The sequence below is a fragment of the Phoxinus phoxinus genome, assembly GCF_949152265.1.
Source record: "Phoxinus phoxinus genome assembly, chromosome: 18".
Classification (NCBI taxonomy): Eukaryota; Metazoa; Chordata; class Actinopteri; order Cypriniformes; family Leuciscidae; genus Phoxinus; species Phoxinus phoxinus.
Genome location: NC_136893.1, coordinates 25007760 through 25035350, shown reverse-complemented (window position 1 = coordinate 25035350; position 27591 = coordinate 25007760). Strand labels below are relative to the sequence as shown.

Here is a 27591-nt window from a genome sequence, read left to right as displayed (position 1 = left end):
AAAGTGACTAGCAGCCTTGTCATCTGACCTGAATACTGCACACTGATTCACTAAAACAGACTTTTCGGGTCTTGTCGTTTCTGCTGTAAAACATTAACTCGCGATGCCTTGACAGTGTAAAATACCAGCTTTTGTGACAAAGGGTTCAGTCAATCTTGTCAGGCGTCTCTTTCAGCTGAGAAAAGTTACCTGAGGATGTGGAGAGTGTCAAAATAAAGGTACCGTATATCGATATTTTATGCATGTGATCCATATCGATGCATTGTTACACCCATACTAATTTACCCATTAGTATTTCGACACGCCGTTGGCAGTTGCCGGACAACACAGCGTATTGTAGCCAAGGAAGACAGCAAATAAACGGTGTCAATCTCCTCAATCTGACAACCCATGTGAGCGTCAAGTCTAAGGAGGGAAGAACTCACATTAATATTTTGAATGTGGACCGCAGAACCCATTTCAACTGCTAGCTGTCGATATTACAGACTGCACCTTTAAGTAATATCGTGTTATTTGGTTTGTTTAAATAGGCTTGATTATCAAAATGGATTTATTTTTAATAATGCATGTTTTGGCTAAAAAGTGAACAAATATTTAATCATAAATGGTGCATGAATCATTTTATTTTTTATTTTTATTGATGCTAGATGTTCAATGACAGAAAGTCGGACAACTCTGTCAAGTTTCGCCTTAAAGGAGATGGGGTGACAAGAGAACCACTTCATTTGTTTTCCATTGACGAAAACACCGGGATTGTGTTCGTGCACAGGGCCATCGACCGGGAAATGAATCCCATCTTCCATGTAAGATCTCACCTGTGGCAAAGCAAGATTTCAGGCGGGATTTGATATGACACTAATGCTAACAAAATAATACAGCGGAATTTCAAAGAATGGACTGATTTAGTTTATGTTGATGTAGTTCAGAGTGGCATTTTGATTATTTTCTAGGTGGACTTTGACGTGCTGGACAGGCAGACTGGCAAAGAGATGGACAAAACGCTGTCATTCGACGTGATCATAAAGGATGTGAATGACAATAAACCCAAGTTCACGCCAGAAACTTTCCGTGTACCAGTTCCCGAGAACACTCCTGAAGGTTCAGAGAACACGTATTACTTCATACATGCATATATTTTTTCTGTTAAAATGTTTTTTATAAAGAAACTATTATAAGTTAGCCATTTGTAAGGTGACTTCTCCTGAAAAGTGTAAACATTGACAGAACATTGCTCTATTTGTTTGAGCATCCAGACCAGCTCAATACAACACTGATTAAACAAACGGTGTGATTTGGTTCCTGGAAATCTGTTTGAAAAATATGAATTCCATTTGGCAGCACAGAAATTACTCACTGCGGCTGTAAAGAAATTGGATATTGAATCGTGATGTTGGAAGCTCCGTGTTGTGAATTTTAGTCAAATAAAGTCACCTTTATTTATAAAGCGCTTTTTACAATACAGATTGTTTCAAAGCAGCTTTACAGTGATAACAGGAAAATAATACAACTAAGTTTAAGTTACGTCTACATTAAAGGACAATTCCGGTGCAAAAGTCGAGCCACGAACGCCGTGCTAAGTGAGCTGGTCAAAGTCACAGTTCAGCTCACTTAGCACGGGGCTCGACTGGTCGAGACTGTTTTCCAAAGATGGCTCCTGCCTGTATACGCGTAATGTACTGTCTTTATAAAGTATCTCCTTATTAAACTGTCTGTACACTTACAAAGTTCACAATGCTTCGGTTTGCATGTAGGGACCCTCATTATGCTACCGTGTTAGTGTGAGGCTATTTTGAGCCTTGTTAGTGGTATTAACTAGCGATTTACTTTTATTTACTCTATGCCCCATAAACTAGCGATATAAGCTAATCAGTTTTTAGAGATAAAACTCTTTACATTCGATTATCATGAAAACACATCCCAGAGAACGATCGACTCGTCCTTTAATCCGGTTACATGAGGATTAAAAGATGGAGGGAGAGTGAGCAACCCCATCACAATTCCATTTAGAATTATGGAATGCAGCTTATTTTTTCTCTTAGACCTTTCTTTATAGTCTTATTGTTCTTGATCTTTTCATTTCAGATACAATAATTCACTGTAATATTTGCAACTGGAGTCTATGGGCTAGGGCTGGGCGATATATCGCATGACATTGTTAGGCGCATCTCGCCAGTAAAGCCAGTTCCTTGATTAGTAGTAAATCGCCATCACCTGCTTTCAGATGTAGTGGCATTTACTACACAGAGCCGTAGTTAACTGACAAGCTGAGCCATATCGCATTAATTAAAAGGTTCAGCGAAAAAGAGGAGGCGTGTTCCGGTGCAAACGTTTCCTGGTGCTATTTTGGAGTTTCAATAAACAATTCTGCCACTGACCAGGAAAAACCTCGTCTAAAGACAGTGGCGCGTTGCGTGTTAGTCATATGCTATTTTAAGGGCGCATACTTGGCCATAATGTAGCATGCGAACAACGCGCATACACTTTGATTCTCTAATCTAAAAGGACGCAGCAGTTTTCATTTTTGCAAATCATACATTATTACAAGGAAAAATATTACCACACGAGGGAAATCATTGTTGTGTCCGTGAAGATGTGAAAAAATAGGCATACATCTAGCTTACACATTTACCCAAATTATTATACGTTATACATTATTATACATTATAATGATTATACGCCTGCTTAACCGAAGCTAATTTGGGTTTCTCCCATCATCCCCATACAATGTCACTTCTCTGTGTTTTACGGCCCTGACGAGAACGTCAGTCTCCTCGGCTGTGAAGTGTGAACCGCTCCTGGCGTGCGCTGGCAAACCCGCCATTATAAGCGCCCGGGATCCGCTATAGGGCCCAATAACTTAAAAGTCAAAACTTCCTCCCCAGTTCGAAATGAGCAGTAATTGAAACTAAACTGTTACCATTAAATGCCTAGCATAGATACAGTATGCTCTCTTTTTTAATCATCCTTGTTTGAACAGGCCTTCTGCAAGCAACACTATCAGCTCATGACAATGATGAGCCGAAAAGTCCTAATTCCCAGTTCACCATGAGGGTGGTGTCGCAAGAACCTGCATTACCAAAAATTTCCCTGAAGGACCTGCCGGATACCACTAAAATCAAACAGCTCGCCCTCTCGGGATGCTTTGACTATGATGTGAGTAACTAATGGAAAGGCAAATGCATGTTTTGAGGATTTTTCAGTATTTTTTTATCTCTTCTGTCTCTTGTATTTTAGAAAACAAAAACATATAAATTGCTAGTTGAAGCGAAGGATCGAGGGACGCCTGCAATGTCTTCAACTGCAACTATTTTTCTGGACATTAAAGATACCAACACCCATGCACCAGAATTTAACTCTACCCAGGTGAGTCAGGCTGGACAGTCTTTGCAGATTGATGTGCCAAAAAAATAAAGTGTAAACACTGTGACCAGGGTTTCCAGGGGCCCGTACCATGATGGTGGTTGAACAAACTCCGTAACAAAGGGTTACGGGATTAGTTTCGAGTTGACAAAACCAAACCAATCCATTCATGCTTTGCTGTTACCATTATTACACTGGTCATCAACTGTCTCTGTTAACTCAGGCCCTTGATTCATGGAGTACATACACATGAAAGTGTGACATCAGTAGCAAACAGCCAACCACATTCACCATTCACTATGAAGACGGTTAATTTGTCAATTCAATTAATCGATTCAATTATCTATTCTGCAGAAGATTAAGAGATTGAAGAATATGAAATATATAGATGCATTTACACAGCAAGAAGAAAAATTTTTGTTATATCAGTGCAAGTGAAAGTTGTGAAGTTATAATATAGAAAACTGGCGAGAAACCTGCAAGGGAAAAAGTCAACACATGGCAGCTCATTTCTGCAGGAAAACCGAGGACTTGGCAATCGTGACTGTGTGGTGCTTTCAAAACATTACTGTTTGCCTTCTGATATAGCAACATCGGGTCAGCCAATGGCATGAGTTTAGGGCAGAACAGTCTGTTTGGTGGACCAATGACAGAAGGGCAGTGTGTTTAGGAAACCTGTTAGTAAACAGTCGACTGATCAGCATAACAACTCACTCAAAACCAATCAGAATTCCTCAGCAACCGCATAGCAACACTCGTGGGTTTTTTGTCTGGGCAAATCAAGCAAATCATTTTATGTACAGTTCCAATTCACCCTTCGCAGGGAGCTTGATTGACATGTGATCTGACCAATCATACTTCACCATCCGCCATTTTGTCGGACAAAGCAGTCAGGAGAGTTAGTAGATTAACATGGGAGGATCTGAACTTGAGAAGCGGAGAGTACTGACGCCTTTCCGCGGTTAAAACAACATTCCTTCTGATGTTCATTCATGTTTATTTGATGCTATAAATGAACTAGAAGGAAGAGATGATCGGTTCACGAGCAGCTTTAACTGATGACTACAGCGATCTGACAGACACATTAAAGAGCCACAAAACAGTATTTATTGTTTAAATTTCTTTTAAAAAATGACCAAATTTGAAAGGTGACACTTTGTTTAATACGTTTAATATCAAAAGTAACCGAAAAGTAACCTGGTCTGTGTCTGTCAGCGTGTTGTCAGTCTCCTCTTCTGTGTTCCTTCGCTCCGTGATGTGTTTTTCACTGCGTGATAACATGGTGTGTGTGTGTGTGTGTGTGTGTGTGTGTGTGTGTGTGTGTGTGTGTGTGTGTGTGTGTGTGTGTGTGTGTGTGTGTGTGTGTGTGTGTGTTTGTGTGTGTGTGAGAGCGGCGTAGCTTGTTGGACATAGCAGCAGTAACTAAGGGGGGCCGGTCTTTGCGAACGGTCAATTGATGCTGCTTATGGTGCAGAAATGACACTGTACCCTTACTAAATAGACGGCTTTATTGAGTACTTTGGTTTCAAAGCTTGTGTGATATGATATACATGAATGTATCTGTGTGTGAAACAGTACAACATTGAAGTGATGGAAATGGAATCAAACAAGGAGATCCTAAGAATTGGCGTCACAGACAAGGACACACCGAACACGCCTGCGTCACGAGCGGTGTTCTCCATCCTGAAGGGCAACGAAGATGGAAATTATAAGATCGAGACAGACCCCAAAACCAACGAAGGTGTGCTGTCTCTCATCAAGGTAAATGCCACTGTTCCCTTTAATATTTCATTCACTTCTAAGAAAAGTTTATCTTGTGTATTCAAAGAGAAGTGAAGTCGTCACCTTGCTAAACCGGTAATGATCAATGATGCGAACATAATTCAATTCTGCTGTAAAGCAGCTAGAAAGACAATTGTTCAGTTGAAATCAGTTCAGTGTTTATTCAGTTCGGTTCAATAACTGAGTTCACTTCAGCAATAAAGCAGCTAGAAAACATTGATGTCAACATCCAGCTCAGTTCAGTTCTCATCCAATAGTGTTGTGCTGTCAAATCAATAATATTGCTGAATATTAAGTCATATGAGAACATAGAAGTCATCACTGGGAACTGGTTTACACAACTATAGTAAGTAGAATGTTCAATTTTCTTGATTGACATTTTAAACTATCTACTGCACCAAATTTCACTTTGATATACGAGAACTGAACTGAGCTGGACGATGGCATCACGGTTTTCTCCAGAGCGGCTAAATATATAAATGAACTAAATTAATTCAACTTTTTTACAACAAAAAATTAAACATTACTTAACTTATTTAAGCTGGACTGTGACTATATTTTCTTCTGGAAACAAACTATGTTGCATTATTTTCCTGTTATCTCTGTAAAGCTGCTCATTTTCTTGCATGTCTTTTAAGGAGCTTTCTGTTATTGTTACACTTTTTTTTTAATGAATTGATGTTACACTGGATGATTTATCAACACCATGGGTTTGTTGGAAGATTGCAGTAAATAAACAGTTAAATGTTTGATTTAGAGTGTAAAAGGCTTATTTTTTTCAGACAAAAATTCTGTGATATTTCATGTTTGTGTGTAATTTTGTTTTTGTATTTATTTTGATATTTAATATCTAAAAGTTTGAAAAATTAAGTTAATCCAAATAATAATTTATAATTGAATGCTAATTAAACAAATCTCTTTGGTTGAAATATCATTTTTACTTTCAATTGACTAAAGAAATGTAATTTGTGTAAATACAAAATTTTAAGTTGAGAAAACGTAAAACGTAAAAGTTGAAGTATTTTTTTTTTTACTTTGATCCAACAACAAATTTTTTCCAGTGTACTTATTACAGTAATTTTTTGCCATGCATGTTAGTTTTTACATTGTGTTGATGAGCTAAAAAAAATTAACAGGACTGAATTAGAAAAAAAGGACAGCCTGTGGTTATGTGGACTCAATATATATATCAATATAATTGTATTTCACAGGGGAAGGATTTTGAGAAAACTGCCAGCATAGAGCTGGAAATCGCTGTCGAGAACGAGGAGAAATTATTTCAGTGTGTCAATGGAAAGGCCCTACCGGGTTCCACACCAAAGCCAAACTCTGTCAAAGTGGCAGTGAAAGTCAATGACGTGAATGATCCCCCTGAATTCAAGAAGACTACTGAAGTCATTTACCGAAATGAAAATGGACCTCCAGGAGATGTGTTGTTTGTACCTGAAGTCAAAGATGAAGACTCGAACTCAAACAAAATCAGGTGTGGTTGAGCTGCGCAACATCAAATTACACTTTTTTTTTGGATTTAATTTTACTTCTTTTATCCTGCTTTCATTTCACTTTCATCATACTATAATATAATTGTGTAAATAATGTTTGTGGTTCGTAAGATTTTTAGTGTTTTTATGATTTTCCATGTTAAAGCTGCCGTCGGCAAGTCTGGCAGATTGAGTGGACTTAGACAAAATTTTGAATGTTTACAACTCTCATGCCCCTCCCCCACTACCAACAGCACCCGCCCATCGTCAGTGCGTGTGTACCTGATTTTCTGTGAACGCGTCCGTCTCTTCAGCATCGATCAACACCATAGACTCGGAGGTAGGCTGCCCTGGCTAATCTATCCATAGATAGCAATAACCGAGGAATTGGAAGCTTGTTATTAGATTTTCTCTCTGCCATCACGCTTCGTACAATCTTCAGGCGAACTTCAGGCGTGTCGTGTGCATGTGATATTGTAACGTCCGCGTCTGCGCGAGGGAGGGGGATCGGTGATTTGTGCACGACCTGTGATTGACAGTCAGTCTGATTAGACCCGATGATCCGGGACGGTGGATTTTTTCAAAACAAAATAACACGCTCCAGGTGGATTTAGAAGCTCGTTTTTTTTTTCTAAAACCACCTTATTTATGTTGTTCTGTCGGATTATAGTGTCAATTTCACTGAATTTGATCAAAAAAATGTTGCCGACGGCAGCTTTAAGTCTCTTATGCTGTTGTGCTGCTTCATATTTTTGTGGAAACTCTAATACTTTTTTTTAACTATTAATTCTAAAAAAAATAATTATTTTGAGACAATGTAAAAGTGTTTACTGGCACTTTTGATACATTTTATGCATCCTTGGCTTGATGAATAAAAGTATTGATTTCCTTAAAGAAATCTTACTGACACCAAAATGTTTAATGATACTGTATATGACATAATATATATGTTATAAAATTGTATTATATAATCACACACATGCACTGTATAAACATAGAGGCAGAAGTATTATAATATCTGTATATATGTGTGTAGGTATGAGTTAGTACAAGACCCAGCCAAATGGGTGAGTGTTGACCCGAAGACGGGAAAGATCACCACAGTTCAGACGTTGGACCGGGAGTCTCCATTTGTCAAAAATGGCACTTACACTGTTATAGTCCAGGCTATAGATGACGGTAAGCACCAAAATATCTGTTCTCAAACAATCCGAACACTATTCCAAATGTGAACTACTGTCATTGACAACATCGAGAACATATCCATAAGATACACAAGTTTTTATTCAAAGTGATGCCAACTAATTGTGTAAAGAGGAAATGTGCATGTAACGCGGTAAAAAAGAAAGACACAATACTAACTTCTTTACTAACTTACAGAATACTGCACAGTATATGGTAATGGTTAAAAATAAACATGGGATTCTCTTGCAAAACTGTGCAATTTATTTTTTGCAAAACTTTGAGAAACGTATTTTCTCATAAAATTTTGATATGGAAATATGACCAGGGAGAGAAAACATGACATAAACATGAGCACTTGACAGTGACCAAAAACAGACTTGACAAAACTCACTAACTGCAGGTTACAAATATAGAAAAGACAAAAAAAAAACAAAAAAAAAAACACGAGCGCTATATATACAGAATCACTTTATTTTGATGATCCCTTTTGAACAATATTGACCCTTTTGAACATTATTGACCCTTTTGAACATTATTGACTTTAAGTAACTTTGCAACTACATGTTAACTAACTCTCATTACAGTTTCAAGGCATTTTTAAAAAATATATATATATATATATTATATTATAAGCAATATATCTCATTACAACCAATGTTATTATACTTTTGCATTTTTAAATTAGTTATCATTTTCAAATGTCCTATAAATGTCAGTTTAGTTTTAGTTAGTTTCATTAATGGTTTTGTTAGTTTTAGTTTAGCTTTTATTTTGTGAACACATTCCTATTTAGTTTTTATATATTCAGTTTCAGTTTTAGTAATTATAGTTTATATTTTAGTAATTATAGTAACAGAACACTTCCAGTTAAAGGCATTTAATTTCAGCAAAGTTTAATGTTTGCCATTTACAGTTAACTCTTGCGCAAACCTCTTAATAATAAAATTATAATAATAGTTTAACATTGAACACCCTGATGAAGGTCAGTGGGCCGATACGCGTTGGTGTTTTAATGTTTTAGCCCAAATAATAAAGGCTTTTTAACTTTTGCATCCTATTGAGTTCCCCTTTGTCTAAGAACCAAACAAATTCAACTTAAATTAAACATTATTCATTCATACTCATTTATATTAAAGATGACATCTTGTTAAACATGTGGTGCATAAGAAAAAGAAAAATATGCTAATATTAATATGATTATTCTTTAATGGTTATTTCTATGATTAATCCTTTTAAACATTATTTTTGTCTATTGCATCTTTATCATATACTCATAGTTACTTCTACTCCGACAAATGTACTATCTATTTGTGGGCTAGACAAGCTATTTGTTTTTTCCGTTTTCTGCTCAGTGTGGTATCCTGCCTAATATGTGTGGTATCTTGTTTAGTTTTGACACGAGATGGTTATCTTACTTGGAATTAAGGTACAGCTGTATTTGCATGATGGAAATACTTATTTAGCTATTTCTGCTTCTTAGGGCTGGTTCACACAGAAACCGGTTTTGCTTTGAAAAACGCAAGGTTTTTTAGAATATACACCTATCCTATATATATATACCGGTACATATATATATTTTATTTTTGAGTGTGTATATATATATATATAGGCTATATATATATATTTTTTTTTAAAGTGACAAGACAGTGAATATTACTTGTCTGATATATATATATATATATATATTAATTTTTTAACTATTATAGGATTTGTTGTGGAATATTTTGAGTATCATAAAATCAGAAGAATTTTCTCGTTTTAGTGATTATTATTATTATTTATTTTTTTTCACTGTTCTAATCAGGTCAGGCAAGTCAAATTCTCTGTGTATTGTCCCTTAAAAATCTCTAAGGGATCGCCCAGCCACCCTGCGGAGAAAGCTAATTTCGGCCGCCTGTATCCGGGATCTTGTCCTTTCGGTCATGACCCAAAGCTCATGACCATAGGTGAGAGTAGGAACGTAGATTGACCGGTAAATCGAGAGCTTCGCCTTGCGGCTCAGCTCTTTCTTCACCACGACAGGCCGGTACATCGACCACATTACTGCTGAAGCTGCACCGATCCGTCTGTCAATCTCCCGTTCCATCCTTCCCTCACTCGTGAACAAGACCCCAAGATACTTGAACTCCTCCACTTGAGGCAGGAACTCTCCACCAACCTGAAGTAGGCAAGCCACCTTTTTCCGACTGAGGACCATGGCCTCGGATTTGGAGGTGCTGATTCTCATCCCAGCCGCTTCACACTCGGCTGCAAACCGTCCCAGTGCATGCTGAAGGTCCTGGTCTGATGGGACCAACACGACAACATCATCTGCAAAGAGCAGAGACGAAATCGTGTTGTTCCCAAACCAGACACCCTCCGGCCCCTGACTGTGCCTAGAAATTCTGTCCATAAAAATTATGAACAGAACCGGCGACAAAGGGCAGCCCTGCCGGAGTCCAACATGCACCGGGAAGAAGTCTGACTTACTGCCGGCAATGCGGACCAAGCTCCTGCTTCGATCGTACAGGGACCGGACAGCCCTTAGCAAAGGACCCCGGACCCCATACTCCCGGAGCACCCTCCACAGGCCGCCACGAGGGACACAGTCGAATGCCTTCTCCAAATCCACAAAGCACATGTGGATTGGTTGGGCAAACTCCCATGAACCCTCCAGCACCCTAGAGAGGGTATAGAGCTGGTCCAGTGTTCCACGGCTGGGACGAAAACCGCACCGTTCCTCCTAAATCCAAGGTTCTACTATCGGCCGTATTCTCCTCTCCAGTACCCTGGCATAGACTTTCCCAGGTAGGCTGAGAAGTGTGATCCCCCTGTAGTTGGAACACACCCTCCGGTCCCCCTTCTTAAAAAGAGGGACCACCACCCCGGTCTGCCATCCCAGAGGCACTGTCCCCGACTGCCACGCGATGCTGCAGAGGCGTGTCAGCCAAGACAGCCCCGCAACATCCAGAGACTTGAGGTACTCAGGGCGGATCTCATCCGGAGTTTTTTGACTACCCCGGTGACTTCAGCTTGGGTGATGGACGAGTCCACCTCTGAGACCTCAGCCTCTGCTTCCTCCATGGAAGACGTGACGGCGGGATTGAGGAGATCCTCGAAGTATTCCTTCCACCGTCCGACAACATCCCCAGTTGAGGTCAACAGCTGCCCACCTCCACTGTAAACAGCGTTGGTGGGGCACTGCTTCCCTCTCCTGAGTCGCCGGACGGTTTGCCAGAATCTCTTCGAGGCCAGCCGATAGTCCTTTTCCATGGCCTCACCGAACTCCTCCCAGGCCCGAGTTTTTGCCTCCACAACCACCCGGGCTGCAGTTCGCTTGGCCTGCCGGTACCCGTCAGCTGCCTCAGGAGTCCCACAAGCCAACCAGGCCCGATAAGACTCCTTCTTCAGCTTGACGGCATCCTTTACTTCCGGTGTCCACCACCGGGTTCGGGGATTGCCGCCTCGACAGGCACCGGAGACCTTACGGCCACAGCTCCGAGCGGCCGCTTCGACAATGGAGGTGGAGAACATGGTCCACTCGGACTCAATATCTCCAGCCTCCCTCGGGATCCGGTCGAAGCTCTGCCGGAGGTGGGAGTTGAAGATCTCTCTGACAGGAGACTCGGCCAAACGTTCCCAGCAGACCCTAACAGTACGCTTGGGTCTGCCGAGTCTGTCCAGCTTCGTCTTCCGCCATCGGATCCAACTCACCACCAGGTGGTGATCAGTTGACAGCTCCGCCCCTCTCTTTACCCGAGTGTCCAAGACATACGGCCGCAGGTCAGATGAAACGACCACAAAGTCGATCATCGACCTACGGCCTAGGGTGTCCTGGTGCCACGTGTACTGATGGACACCCTTATGCTTGAACATGGTGTTCGTTATGGACAAACTGTAACTAGCACAGAAGTCCAATAACTGAACACCGCTCGGGTTCAGATCAGACGGGCCGTTCATCCCAATCACGCCCCTCCAGGTAACACTGTCATTGCCCACGTGGGCGTTGAAGTCCCCCAGTAGAACGACGGAGTCTCCAGTTGGAGCACTTTCCAGCACCCCTCCCAGAGACTCCAAGAAGGCCGGGTACTCTGCACTGCCGTTTGGCCCGTAGGCACACACGACAGTGAGAGACCTATCCCCAACCCGTAGGCGCAGGGAAACGACCCTCTCGTTCACCGGGGTAAACTCCAACACATGGCGGCTGAGTTGGGGGGCTATGAGCAAACCCACACCAGCCCGCCGCCTCTCACCATGGGCAACTCCAGAGTGGTGAAGAGTCCATCCTCTCTCAAGGAGTGTGGTTCCAGAGCCTAAGCCGTGCGTAGAGGTGATTCCAACTATCTCTAGTTGGAACCTCTCAACCTCACGCACAATCTCAGGCTCCTTCCCCGCCAGCGAGGTGACGTTCCACGTCCCTAGAGCTAGTTTCCGTGTCCATGGATCGGGTTGTCGAGGCCCCCGCCTTCGACTGCCGCCCGATCCTCTAAGCACCGGCCCCTTACGGCCCCTCCTGCAGGTGGTGAGCCCACGGGAAGGCGGCCCCACATCGCTCCTTTGGGCTGAGCCCGGCCGGACCCCGTGGGGGGAGGCCCAGCCACCAGGCGCTCGCATACGAGCCCCAACCCCGGGCCTGGCTCCAGGGTGGGGCCCCGGCTGCGCCATACCGGGCGACGTCACGGTCCTCGATTTATTTTTCTTCATAAGGTTTTTTTTTAAACTACTCTTAGTCTGACCCGTCGCCTAGGACCTGTTTGCCTTGGGAGACCCTACCAGGGGCATATAGCCCCGGACAACATAGCTCTTAGGGTCATTCGGGTACTCAAACCCCTCCACCACGTTAAGGTGGCAGTTCAAGGAGGGGATATATATATATATTTATTTATATTTATTATTATTGTGTTCTTATTTGAAAGAAGATACTTGGAAGTTTACTAAAAGTATTGAAAACATATGTCCAAAGATGCTAGAAATTCAAAAGTCATGTAAAATTAATTTGTTTAAAGGTGGGGTATGTGATTTGCAAAACGGCCGGCAGATTTTGAAAATACACAACTCAAATGGTCCTACCTTCTTTCCTTTGACTCCACCCATTCAAAGAACATGGACATGGATGGGGGGAGGGGGGGATGGTACGACCGTTTAATTGACACACTTACTGTCCAATGATTGTAGGTGGTCTTGGAAATGATTGGCTGGTGTTTTTCGAGTCCTGCCTGGTCCACAGATGATTAAATTGCTTAATTTTTATTTCAGTGCTTCTAACTGTCACAACGGCTGTATGTGGGTTAGGAATAGGATTTCAAAATTTTTTGAAAAAATGGCCAAAAAAGAGAATTACATACCCCACCTTTAAGAATTAAAAAAATGTGTCTTAAGAAAGAAGATAAGATCATTCTTAAGAAGATTTTTGTTCTTTCATTTTTCTTAAGTTAGAAAATAAGAAGAAATTGGCGGTCAAGAAGAACTTTATTCTAAAGAATGTTTTGTGAATCCGGCCATGAAGCTCACAGAAATCCATAACATAATCTCATGTGGCGTAAACACAGGAGAGCAACGGGTGGTTCATCTCTGGTCTAGCTTTCTGTAACGTTATTACGTTGAAGGCGAGTCGAGTTGAGAACCCACGTGTAGTTTTATTGATAATCATAACCAAAATAAACACATAAATAATAAATCGAACTAAAACATGACAAATAAGAGCACTTGACTTTACTTGAAATGACTTCAATGTGACCATAAAAAGTCTTCACAAAACAGCAGGTTACAATAGCAAAGCTAATCAAGAGACTAAGAAAAATGAGGAGCACATAAACCAGTGGTTCTCAAACTTTTTTGGTTGTGCTCCCCTTTAAACCTGAATATATATATATATATATATATATATATATATATATATATATATATATATATATATATATATATATATATATATATATATATTTATTTTTTTAAGAAGACGTATTTTGCTGTTCTTAAAAATCTTAAAATTGAATCTCTGTACACAATTTTTTGTCTACCTGCTGTTCACAGGAAAGCCTCCCGCTACAGGGACATGTACTGTTGTGGTCTTCCTGGGTGACGTGAATGATAATGCCCCCTATCTCACCTCCAAAAGCTTGGTCATGTGCAGGAACAAGGTCGACCGTGTCAATGTGATTCCAGCAGACCTTGATGGTCCTCCATTTTCAAAACCTTTTACCTTCTCTCTGGGAGGAGTAGAAGATCTTAGGCAACTCTGGAAGCTGGAGCCCACCACAGGTCAGTCACATGCATTTACTTTATTTTAGGAACATCCCAATCAAGTATTTTGAAGCCCCACTCCGAGCCATTGAATATTGGGTATCTGTCGATATAAGTCCTTATCTGATCCTTTGTAGATGTAAACATCTGTTACAATTGTGGACATTGTGACGGTGTGGTCACAATTATGAATATGGGACTACTGATATAAACTTGTTATATTTTATAAACTTCTTGTATTTTTACTTGTCAGTCAAGTCAGAAGCAAACCATATAGCAATGCGTTATGCCAACGATGTCTCAGAGAGTCTGACGGCAGATAAAAATAACAGTAAATAAATTACTTTCGGGTAATTCCTTGCAAAAGTGCGCATTAAATATGCCAAACACGAAAGCTTGAACGTGCATGTGTGGTGCGCTAGAACAGACCTTGCGACTTTTAGACATACACTCGCAAACTTCCCTAATAAGTTCCCATTCACACACATGGCAAGGGTTCTGCCAGTAGCGGCCACTCGTGCAACGTAAGCAATAACGTACATCCGAGTGAACGAGACGGAGGGAAGTTAGCGAGGGAAGGGTGTAAAACATTGGACTTAAACCATAGATACACATAATAAAGGCTAGATATCTTACGGCGGAGTCTCTAACGTCATCACCCGGCGGCCATCTTGTCACAGGCAAGCTTTCTGGCGGGCTCTGTGGTTCCTGATGTAAGGTGAGTGATCTGCACGAACACAAATCCTCTTATCTCGCTGAAATCTTGACGGATTTACAAACGGTTTGGTTTCTTACAAACGTTATTAACGTGGCTATAATTCTGGATGCTTGAACATGTTGAAATATATAATATTATAATTATTCATAAGTAGGCAGTGTCAAAACTACATCTCTGACGTTTATAACAAACCAACCCGTTTGGAAATCGGTAGAAAATTTTGCAAGTTATGGTTATTTAAAAAGTACATGCACCATTAAAACACAATGCACCATTAAAACACAATGTTACGAGTGAGCGAGCTGACTGTGACAAGATGGCCGCCAGGTGCGGACATCGACCTCCATTGGCCAGCAGCGCGAATGAGACATGATCTAGCCTTTACTATGTCTATGACTTAAACGCAGTCGTGATAAATGAACGCACATTGAGCTTCTTCTTTTCCTTTTAATGGCGGTTGGCAAACCCCCTTGACGGTGCACACCGCCCCCTACTGCACGTCACCTGCATGACAGCAGACATAAAATAAAAAGGATCGGGGTTAGGATAATCGATACCGATCAGTTAAAAAAATGCTAAATCAGCCCCGATATCGATCCTTGAGTTTGGCTCAGGACATCCCTACTTCATTTACACAGTTAATGGTTAAGGATGTTTCACTATTTATCTGGTCCCATCTGTTGTCAGATTGCACTGTAAAAATCATTCACTTAATCCGTGTTTGTGTCCTGCGAAAATATCCTAAAAAAATGAAAAATGTATGTGAGAATTGCATAGCTGGGACTTATATCCAAAATATAATTTAGTGAGGTGTATAAGATTTCATAGTTTGACACCAGTGTTATTTTAACGTAATTGATATGCGGTTATGGTTTGTATCAATAGTGTGAATAAGCTTCTTCTTTTTTTCTTTTTTTGTCGATTTTCATTTTAATTTGCTTCGTAAGCACCACTATTCAGGGCTTGAAATTAACACCCGCCAACCCGCCAATTGCGGGTGGATTTTGCTCGTGGCGGGTAACACAGTCACTCCAACTAGCCACTTTGGGGGGTTGAATAATTGTAGTCTTTTGAAAAGGCATCTGAAATAAGCCATATTGCAGTGTGACACTACGACACTACAACTCCCATGAATATTACATGGACACAGTGTTACCTTACTGACCGACAACACAGAAACGAAGAGACAGCTGGCTGCCCTGCTAGAGTTTCCATTGCAACTTGTAACAAAGAATTTCCCATTGTGGCTCAATAAAGATACTTAAACTCCTCCACTTGAGGCAGGAACTCTCCACCAACCTGAAGTGGGCAGGCCACCCTTTTCCGACTGAGGACCATGGCCTCGGATTTGGAGGTGCTGATTCTCATCCCAGCCGCTTCACACTCGGCTGCAAACCGTCCCAGTGCATGCTGAAGGTCCTGGTTTGAAGGGGCCAGCACGACAACATCATCCGCAAAGAGCAGAGACGAAATCGCGTGGTGCTCCTGCTCCTGTCGTACAGGGACCGGACAGCCCTTAGCAAAGGACCCCGGACCCCATACTCCCGGAGCACCCTCCACAGGCCGCCACGAGGGACACAGTCGAATGCCTTCTCCAAATCCACAAAGCACATGTGGATTGGTTGGGCAAACTCCCATGAACCCTCCAGCACACTAGAGAGGGTATAGAGCTGGTCCAGTGTTCCACGGCCCGGACGAAAACCGCACTGTTCCTCCTGAATCCGAGGTTCTACTTTCGGCCGTACTTTCTATTCTCCTCTCCAGTACCCTGGCATAGACTTTCCCGGGGAGGCTGAGAAGTGTGATCCCCCTGTAGTTGGAACACACCCTCCGGTCTGCCATCCCAGAGGCACTGTCCCCGACTGCCACGCGATGCTGCAGAGACGTGTCAGCCAAGACAGCCCCGCAACATCCAGAGACTTGAGGTACTCAGGGCGGATCTCATCCACCCCCGGTGCCTTGCCACCGAGGAGTTTCTTGACTACCTCTGTGACTTCAGCTTGGGTGATGGACGAGTCCACCTCTGGGCCCTCAGCCTCTGCTTCCTCAATAGAAGTCATGACGGCGTGATTGAGGAGATCCTCAAAGTATTCCTTCCACCGTCCGACGACATCCCGGTTGTGTTCAACAGCTGCCCACCTCCACTGTAAACAGCGTTGGTGGGGCACTGCTTCCCTCTCCTGAGCCGCCGGACGATTTGCCAGAATCTCTTCGAGGCCAGCCGGTTGTCCTTCTCCATGGCCTCACCGAACTCCTCCCAGGCCCAAGTTTTTGCCTCCACAACCACCCGGGCTGCACTCCGCTTGGCCTGCCGGTACCTGCCAGCTGCCTCAGGAGTCCCACAAGCCAACCAGGCCCGATATGACTCCTTCTTCAGCTTGACGGCATCCCTTACTTCCGGTGTCCACCACTGGGTTCGGGGATTGCCGCCTCGACAGGCACCGGAGACCTTACGGCCACAGCTCCGAGAGGCTGCGTCGACAATGGAGGTGGAGAACATGGTCCACTCGGACTCAATATCTCCAGCCTCCCTTGGGATACAGTCGAAGTTCCGCCGGAGGTGGGAGTTGAAGATCTCTCCGACAGGAGACTCGGCCAAATGTTCCCAGTAGACCCTTACAGTACGCTTGGGTCTGCCGAGTCTGTCCAGCTTCTTCCCCTGCCATCGGATCCAACTCACCACCAGGTGGTGATCAGTTGACAACTCCGCCCCTCTCTTCACCCGAGTGCCCAAGACATACGGCCGGAGGTCAGATGAAACTACTTCTGCCCCCGCGACCCGTCCCCGGATAAGTGGAAGAAAATGGATGGATGGATGGCTCAATAAAGTAATTCTGAGTCTGATTCTGATATTTAAACAGACAGTGTTTCTAATGCTAAAGGTTTTTTCAGTTTAGTGTTTTATCTTTTTTATTAATCTTCTACATCCATGCACCACTTTTATTATGCAATAAGAAGCTACTTTTTTATGTCTTTATCTTAATACGTGGTTTTATTTAAAAAAAGGAGCTTTACACACAACCTTATCAGAGCTAATGATGATTACCTGTATTGTTATACATTTATGTAGTCTTGATTTGGGTGTGCACAGTGGTTTTACATTTAAAATGGTTGTAAATCTAGTTCAAGTAAATTTTAGCACGCCATAGTCAACTTTTATCAGGTAATTTCACAACAACAAAAATGTGGCTAGTAAAAATGCTGTGTGGCTAGTAACTTTGGAAAATCCCATAGAATTAAGATTGGACAGAACTTTGTGACATCATATCTCCGCATCAGAATCTCGTAGAGACTAGTTTTCAAATTCCATTTCAGCGCCATAGTTACGCCCTAGCAACCAGTTCCAGCACCCTAGAAAACACCCCATAGACTTCCATTTAAAAGAATGAGATGGATATCTCTGGATCAGGACATTATAGAGGAATGGGAGTGGACTCTTTTGTCTCTGACTGCCATGAAGTCTTTAAATGTCACCCTTCCAAGTAATGATTTTAAGGACCCTAACAACTACATAGCAACTTAAAACAAGTCAAATCTCAGCATCAGAACATTGTATACACATGGGAGTTGGCTCTCTAGCAAACACGCAGAAGACCCTAGTAGCTGCCTAGTGGTGAGTTTTGGCACGGCAAGCACCACTTACATTCTCTTCAGATGTCTACATATCTATTTTTATTTTTTGTCTTTTTAAATGTTTTGCTCAAATCAAGCTACACTAAATGAAAACGAGACATGTTTAATTGACAACTAGCTAAAATAAAATGAGCTTAAAGTCAATAATTTTATCCCGTAAAACACCAAACCAAAATTACATATTTAAACGGTTTTTCCTTGAAAAAAAAATCTTCATGCCTTGAATGTACTCTACTACACCCTTGCCTCGCCTCCACTCACTCCAGCTCAGAGATCCACTCCTTGACGATCACACGTTGATCTGATTGGTTACAAGGTAGTTTGTGACGTCAGAAACAGCAGCGATTTCAAACCGTGTTTTTGAGACTGTCTTTGGGTCACGCAGTTTTAAGGAGAAAACACTATGAATTTGCACATGGTTTGTCTTCTTAAAGCATATACACCACATAGACATAAACAACATTAAAAACTTGATTTGCACCACAGGGGGACTTTAAAGCAACAACAGGTAACTTTTGCTCTCGTGGTCCCCCTAGAGTTGGGAAACAGTATTGTCCTCTACTTCTGTCGTAAACTCTGTCATACATGCACGTGCATTTGTTGACAACCATGATAACCCTGAACACTGTAGTAGGAGTTCACATGCAGGTGTTCTGCTTGCGTCGCGTGTGAAATGTCTTCATCCAGGTACACTGGCATATATTTCAGCAAGTCATATGAATATAATTTCATGTTTTTTTTTTTTTTTTCAAACGACAAATGATCGCGATGCTCATGTTTACAAGCCAGCGTCATTATAGTAGCCTAGTCTATTGGTTACCGTTTTACTGAATCTATATGATACTTTAATGCAATGTTTGAGTGGTAGATAATAACCATATATCGTCAATATTATAATATCAAGCTACCATAGATGAATCTGCAAATTTTACAAATCGATTTGCATTATAGCTTGAGGCAAGACAAATAAACAAATATCATGTTATCAATATATGTTAGGTATCTTTAAATATGATTTTGTACATTTTATATATATTTACTTGCAAGAATGTAGCCCCTACCAAACTTGTACACACCCTTTAGACATAGGCTAGGCTTTCATTTGATAGTTGAAAGTCCGCATCGGTCGGGCATAGGGTTGCCACCTTTGATTTGTGAAAAACCGGGACACTCAGATTATTATTATTTTTGGGGGTCTGAGTTGTAGGTTGTAAATAGTATTTTCTTTGACACTGGTGGCTCATCCGATTTTGTTGTGTTATCCTCCTCGCCCGTGTCTCCCCCCATTTCACACAATAGATGTAAATAGACCGTTTTTAAAAAGCTAGCTAGCAACTAAACTCACACTGTATCATCTTGGATGTGTGTTGATGCGCGCGCGACCGACCGACAGCACAGGCAGTTGCTAGGCGATAAGTTGAGCTTCCAATCAAATAAAAGTAAACGCCTGGCATTGGCCAATCCACTGTTTTACCCGTTTTTACCATGGTTTTTACCCGTTTACGGACGCAGGATTGGATGTACTGTACACAACTATGAAGAAAACACAGTAACAGTAGACGGAAATGGTTTAATTTGAAACCAGGAAATTCTACTTTAGAAGTACATTTTCACAAAAAACATTTTCCGGGACTGTCGTTCAAAAAAAGAGAACAATCCATGGAAAACCGGGACGGGTGGCATCGGACACCCCTCCTCCTCCTTCAGCTCACGCCAGCGAGGAAACGCTGGCCCAATGTTGATCCTCGTTCTGCCTTTAATGCGATCACTTTCTCGTTTCCTCTTTTTGCTTTCCTCCGACAAAACCTTTGCTTTCTTGCTTTTCTGTCTGCTTCGGTCATGACTATAACATTTGGCAAACAAACGCTAGTTTGGCTCGCACGTCCGATTTTAAGGAAGTGGGGGTGGTGGTGGAAGTGACGTATATGCCGTAAAGCAGTCGAATTTTGTAGTTTTTTTTACACTGTAATAACCCTGTTTCACACTATCATTAAAGTTCTGCTGGTTTATTCCATATAGGAGCAAGCACCTCTCTGATAAGTTTGAAGTCTCTGCCATATGGAAACTACTCGGTTCCGTTGAAGATGCAGGATCAACAAGCGCTGCAGTCAGAAGAGGTTCTGGAGGTGGTTGTGTGTGAATGTATAGGAGGAACCGTGTGTCAGAGTCCTGCACTGACCCGCAAATTTTGTTTAAACGGGTGAAAAATGTGTCGGATACGGGTGCGGGTCGGGTCGGGTCGGACACGGGGGAAACGCGGGTCTAAACGGGTTCAAAACAGTCACGTGCAAATATAAAAATAAATGCATATTTTTAGGAACACATCTACAAAACTATCCTCCAGGACAAGTTCGAAATTCATCGTTTACACAGAGTTGCAATGTTCCTGCATCCTAAACTGAAAAGTATGAAGCTATTTGCTGCTGACAGTAGTGAAGTGGCAAGCGTGCACAGTGAGATGTGGCGCCTTGTGAAAGGTCAGTATTAATGCAAACACAGCCACAGGGGAAAAAAATATATATTTTTATTAAATAACATTTGAAAACCTGAATAAACTGAACAACAAATAACAATATTAACTATTGAGAGGTGATGACGCGTTCATGAGAGGTGAAAAAACGTCACAAAGAAACGGCAAAAGTAGCCTATGATTAGGCTATTGAATAGGCTGTGTCAAATATAGCCAGGAGACAGAGCAGTCTGTTTTCTTTCGTTTTGAATTGTTTTGTTTAAAAGTACACATTTCAAGCTTTCTATATATTTCTCAGGTCTGTGAGGCATATAGCTTATACGCTGAGTTTCGTTAATTGCCTCCGCTCCGTGTCCTGATGCCTGCTATTACTTCTTATTTATTAAATTCAGACAATTGGTTATAAAACATTGATTAAAATTAAGATAAAATTAATACAAAACGAAATTCACTTTAAAGAAAGGCTCTATACAATAAGAAACTTAATGAAGTGGTCAATAATGTCTGCCCACTCTGTCTCCCGACATATTGCACAACGTATGATCTTAGGCTAGCCTACTATGCTTTTCACTTCTCATATAATCAACATTGATGAAATAATATAGAAATATATATAAAATTGTGAAGCTGATGTGCTAGACGAAATTGAATTGTTTTGTGGTAACGTTAGCCATGTTCTTTAGGCTATCGGCTTTTTGACAGCTTCGGCTGTTGTCCTTGTGTTAAGGCAAGCCGCCAAAGGCAATACAAATTTGAAAAAAGTGTGTCTATAATGTGATTGGCTAAACTGATTTTATTTCGGGTGCGGGTCGGGTCTCGGTTCTATTTTAAGCGGGTCGGGTCGGGTTGAAATTTGAATTAGTGCTGCTGTCGGAAAACGGGTCGGATGTGGTTTTAAGCACTGCGGGTACGGGCGGGTGCGGATTTACAAAATCGGACCCGTGCAGCTCTCTGCCGTGTGTCGTGAGCATCCTCCTTTCTCCGTAAGTCTGGGTCCAGCAGCCATCGGTGTCCTAGGTTGCCGGACTTCTCCCTTTTGCCCGTGAGTTTTCAGACTAAATAACAACATCAAATGTGCATCTTCAGCAGACAAACAAATCAAAATACAGAAAACTACAACAGTTATAAGTGCCGTTTACACAACACCATTTTCAACTAAATACTTTTTATGCATTTTAGCCGTTCATTTATACGACAGCGGCGTTTTGGGGGCCTGCAAACACAAGTTTTTAACCCCTTAAGCGCCCCTTAAGAAATAAATTAAGAAAGTTAAACAGAAAAAAAGTTATAGAAGTTTGAGTTTATGAAAATGTACAATGTTAAAAAATGTATTATTCATATTTTATATAAAATATATATTTTCAAAACCTGGTGGACTCTAAAAATGCAACAACAAAAAAATCAAAGCCAAAAATCTGAACAAGTTGTGTTTCAAATTTTAGGTTGATATCTCAAAAAATAAGCTTCCAGTGAGATTTTGTTTGGACGCAGTACCAAACTTTTCCACTAGTTAGCATTACTGCCCATATGAGGGCGCCACCATGTCCATATGTGGTTTGAGTGATCTGAACCATTATTTTTACAATTTTCATACATTTTATGAAGTAGACATCCTATTCAGAAGTAGTGTTGGAAGTTTGGCAGATTTTGAAATGAATTCAACCTCTAAGAAACACAAAAAGATCCCGTGTGTGCATTATAGCTCGCTGCCACATCACAAATGCTAAATCTATTATTATTTTCTTCATATTTAAAAAAAATTCAGACCTTTTTTTCTAGAAGAATTGAATGTATGCTATCTTTTGAACTTTTTGGCATGAAAACAAACTGAGGTTTCTACCATTCTTTCATGATTTTTCATGTTCATCAATATTTCAAAAAAAAGGGCTGGACACGCCTTAGGAGTATGAAAATATACTTGTTGCAAATTGATAAATTACAGCTCCTCTGTAATTTATTTTGAAAATCAGTCACCAAATATGTAAACTAGAGATTGTAAGCTTTCAAATGATATATAGTTTGGTCATTATCATCTCCATGTAAACAAGCAAAAACGTGAAGTTGTGAAATGGTGACGCCATGCACATTGCGTGTTCAGTCTACAGGCGCGTAGTGTTTCTTTACAAAGTCACATCGCCATCTACTGGCCTGGCATGAATAATGTAGCGTTTTTAATCGTTTTCACAGATCTTTGTGAAGTACAGATGACAACACTTTCAAAACAATCCGCAAAGGAAAAACGTCACCATTATAGTATACATTGTTTTCTTGTAAACGTACCTAGTCCACTTATTTGATCATTTAAACAATGTGCAGTTCATGTAATATCACTTTCTCTTAAATCTGAAATCTTCTCAATGTATGCAGATTAAAGTCATATGTAATATAATGACACACCTTGTTTGTTTGTTTTTTTGCAGTTCTATTACTTTGTTTCTTCTGTGACTGCAAAAACAAGAAATTTCAACACATACATGTGTTGCCCTCGTCATACAGGTTGTATGACGAGGGCAACCAAACCATTGTCACATACATTTCGGATTCGAAGCTTACATGGTAATTCTTTTAAAAGATTATTTAAGATAATTATTTTAGAACAAATCTAATAAGTATCATTTTTTGGTTATACTTTATTTCAATAGTCCACATTAGACATTCTTATTGCAGTCTACTAATACTCTAATGACAGTTAGTTGACATGTAGCTACAAAGTTACTTATAGTTAGTAGAATGTCTAAAGTGGACTATTGAAATAAAGTGTTACCAATTTTTTTATTTATTATGAATAATAATTTGTATTAAGATTAATACGCAAGCTCATTATATTAATGCACTCTCTGACTACAAATAAACAGGTTATTTGTATTGTAACCACAACAAGCTTGAGGACGCACGTCCTGATTTTGCTTTTTGATTTGTTGTTCCTGGGTCAACAAATGTTTCTCAGAAAGTGTAATACTAATCATCCCTGCCCCGACCCATACACTATCCCTGAAATCAGCGAATAACACTGATGTAGAAGCATCTAATGTTGTAAGCCATAAACTGTAAACTTGTCACTCAAATCTGATTGGTTGATTGGAATGTCAACAAAGATGTTGATCCAGGAACTTGTTGCTCTTTGTGAAAGCAGGTTCTGCTATTGGGTGCATTCCAAAGTATCGGCAGTTATATTCGCATGTTAAAGTCTGAACTTGTTTACCTGAGAATAGTTGGTGCAGTTTTATGAGGCGCAACATCTGTGGTCTAATTGTGAGGAATAATTTTGCCTGTAATTATTTTCTCCTCAGCCCGAGACCAGTACTTCCAATTTTGGACAGATGAAAAGCATTAAAGTTGCATCTGCACCAGTATGTACATGTTTTTTTTTTCTTCACCTTTTTCTCTTTTTTTTTTTTTGTCATTTATAAATGACACAGAGAATAAGGTTGTGTCATTAACACTATCCTACACAAAAGTTAACGTGAACTAACAATACTTTTAAAGCCTTTTAAAATTTTGGCTTATGTAAGTTTCTACAAATGGTAAAAGGCTATTAAAATAAAGTTATGCAGCATCAATAAGAACTAACATAAACTGAATATTAACAATCGGAAAAAGTTTTTTTGTTGTTGCCCCCACTCTCTGTCCCCCTGAATGCCACTGTTTATTTGCATCCTGACTAAGACACATTGGGGGAACCATTTAAATAATTCTATGAATGCATTCAAAATACAGAATCGAATCATTCTGAATTAGCAAAAATCTTTCTTGAATTTAATCGAAAACCTATGGATGGTGAATCGAATCGATTCGCTGTCTACCCAAAGATTCACTGGCCTAATATTATGAGGAAATTAAAGTGTTGTTTGACCTTGTTGTTTATTTGAAACAAAATTGGGATGCTTTAAAATATCATAATAGGAGCACTTTTATTAACATGATCCACTGAAGCACATGTAAAATGAGTTGCTGTAATAGGACATGTACTGGGTCTTTGCAGATGTACTTCATCTTTATAACTAGCAGATGGCAGTACTGCACCATGTGGAAAAGGTTTGCATGCAGGAAAAAACCCCAGAAAGATCCACATCATTTTACATATGACTCCACAAGAGGACGAGGGAATCTAAACAAGCCAGCAATGCAGACAATTCAGAAATAGTCTAGGTGTTTCGCAGATACCATTTCTTTCTAGAAAGGAACACAGTTGTGAGGATACTGCCTTTTCTAGTATTTTTAACAGAAAGGGTAGATTTGAGATTGGCTTGTAATTGACTAATTCTCTAGGATCAAGTTGCATTTTTTGCTAATAATAGGTTTAATAATAACCAGCTTAAAAGTGTTTGGTACATATCCTACTGACAAAGAAGAAATTAATGATTTTATGAAACGGAATGGAATGTTTCCCCAGTTCTGATGAGATTCTGTGGCAAACGGTTGTGTAGTTATAATATTCTCTCTAATATTATAAAATTTGCAAGTAAAGAAGTTCATAAAGTCATTACTGCTGTTCTGTTTGGAAACGTCAGATGTTAAAGCTTCATTTCTCGTTAATCTAGCCACTGTATCAAATAAATGCCTAGGGTTGTGATCTAGCAGTTTTTAGGAACAATCTGTATGCAATCGTGCTTTCTTTCCACGAAATGCGAAAAACCTCTAGTTTTTGCAACACAGAGTTCTTCTAAGCTATCGGGTATGCTAAGGAGATGAAACTGACCAGGAAGATTATTTATAAAGCAAACTTTAGTGGTAGAATTGATAGTTCTACCACATTTGTATCAGGGAGTCAGCTTCACAGCCTTGACTAAATGTAGAGTAGATAATGATCTGAGATGTCATCGCTCTGCTGCAGAATTTCAACTGCATCAACATTGAGTCCATGTGATAATATTAGATCTAAAGTATGTGTGTACTCACGACAACAAGTGGGTTCTGACATTTGTTTAGAATGTTTTTAAATTCCAATCCCAATGCGTCTTTCTCGTTCTTTACATGGATATAAAAATCACCAACAATTATGACTTCATCTGCAGCCAGTACTAACTCTGATAGAAAATCAGCAAATTCTTTGATAAAGTCTGTATGGTGGCCTGTATACAGTAGCCAGCAATAATGTCAAATGGGATTTATCATTTACACGTTAAGTATCTAGTCACGCAGATGTTACATAAAGCACCAACAGTTCAAAATAATTATATTTGAAACTAGACTTTGTCTAATAACAATTGGTAAGTTATTCCAGTTTTTAACAGCTCTTACAGAAAAAGTTGATCGACCAAACTCAGTTACTCTAAAATGTGCTTCACAATCACCTCTTGATGAAGCCCTTGTTTGTCTTAAATTTTCTCTACGTGAAGCTAAATGCTTTTAAAGGAGGAGGTGCAAGATCATTTACAATTTTATACATTAAACAACAACTGTGAAATATAATAAAATTGTCAAAAGTAAGAAAATTGTGCTTTTGGATTATAAGATAGTGATGGCATCTATTAGGTTTCTTGTCAAATACCTTTAAAGCACGTTTGTATAAAGTATATAAAGGTCTGAGAGTAGATTTTCCAGATTGTGAAGAAAAATGAGAAAAAATCAAAGAATGCAAATAAATTCTTGCAGCTTCCAGTGAGAGCTGAGTCCGTATAAATTTAAAATTTCTAAGTTGAGGTGTCACTATGCAAACTATTTTTTTTATATGCTTTTCAAATGTTAAATGCGTATCTAAAATAACTCCGAGATATGTAAAATATCTCAATTTGTAATTTTTCACCACAAACTAATATATCAGGAAGATTCTCCTCCCTCCTTTTAATTTTAAAATACATACAGGCAGTTTTCTGAACATTTAACGTTAAACAACACTGAGTAAGCCAGTCAGAAATTTTGGACATTGCGACATCTAATTTTTGTGCAACTTGTTCATTTGTTTTACCATGCACATATACAACAGTGTCATCGGCGTACATTTGAATATTTACATCCGGGCAAACATCAGGCAAATCATTCAAATACAAACTAAAGAATTACTTCTCAGTAATTCTGAAGATATTGCTATAAATTACAGCAACACCTCCCCCTTTGCCTTTCAGACGAGGCTTATAACTATAATCTTGGGGGGTGGACTCATTTAAACTAATGTAATCGTCTGGTTTTAGCCAGGTCAAGCACAACACATCTAGGTTATGATCTGTTCATGTCATTAAAAATAAGTGATTTTGAAGAAAGGTATTGAATATTCAGCAACCTGAGCTTTATCATTTGTTCATCTTTATTATATCTGCTTTTAATTTGTTGAGCAAGATTAACATGATGAATTTTTACCCTTAAATGGGGTTGGGAGTTTTTACTAATTCGGGGAGCAGACACAGTCTCTATATGATGATATCTAGGTGAAAGAGTCTCTATAGCCCCATTCACACAGCACTTTGAACCCGGCAAATTGCCGGCAAATTGCCGGAACGCCTTCTGTGTGAACGCAAACACGACCCGGGTTTAATGCCGGGATCGATGCCGTGTTGGGGACCTAGTAACATTGCCGTGTTCAGACCCGGAACGCGCGCTGTGTGAACAAAAGCCAGGACAAATGCCGTAAGGGGTGTGTCGTAGTGATGATGCACGAGCCTTCGCAATGTGGTAGTTATCGTGCCACTCTGTTACTCTGTTAGAAGAAAGTTTGTGTTCGTCATCGATACAAGAAAGAACGAAAAGATGTCTGCAAACTGGACTGAAGCAGAGACCCGAGAGCTCCTTGCAATCCGCGCCGA

At 40.3% G+C, this 27591-nt stretch overlaps 2 protein-coding genes and 1 long non-coding RNA gene across 3 annotated transcripts in view; all 3 read left to right on the top strand.

The window, feature by feature from the left end:
* The window catches only part of LOC306985353 (cadherin-like protein 26), a 146028-nt gene that overhangs the window by 22584 nt on the left and 95853 nt on the right, over nucleotides 1-27591 (top strand). The window lies entirely within an intron of this gene.
* On the top strand, nucleotides 648-21988 carry LOC306985982 (cadherin-like protein 26; the record flags this gene model as incomplete). Its single annotated transcript, XM_079588814.1, has 10 exons — nucleotides 648-803; nucleotides 951-1098; nucleotides 2978-3153; nucleotides 3235-3363; nucleotides 4936-5121; nucleotides 6354-6625; nucleotides 7660-7802; nucleotides 13821-14048; nucleotides 20401-20544; nucleotides 21815-21988. The coding sequence occupies 10 exons, from the start codon at nucleotides 648-650 to the stop codon at nucleotides 21895-21897; spliced, it is 1665 nt and encodes a 554-aa protein (XP_079444940.1). The 3' UTR covers nucleotides 21898-21988.
* Nucleotides 23350-24962, top strand: LOC306985365. The gene is made up of 3 exons (XR_013794788.1): nucleotides 23350-23407; nucleotides 24142-24201; nucleotides 24834-24962. It is a non-coding gene; the product is annotated as an uncharacterized lncRNA (long non-coding RNA).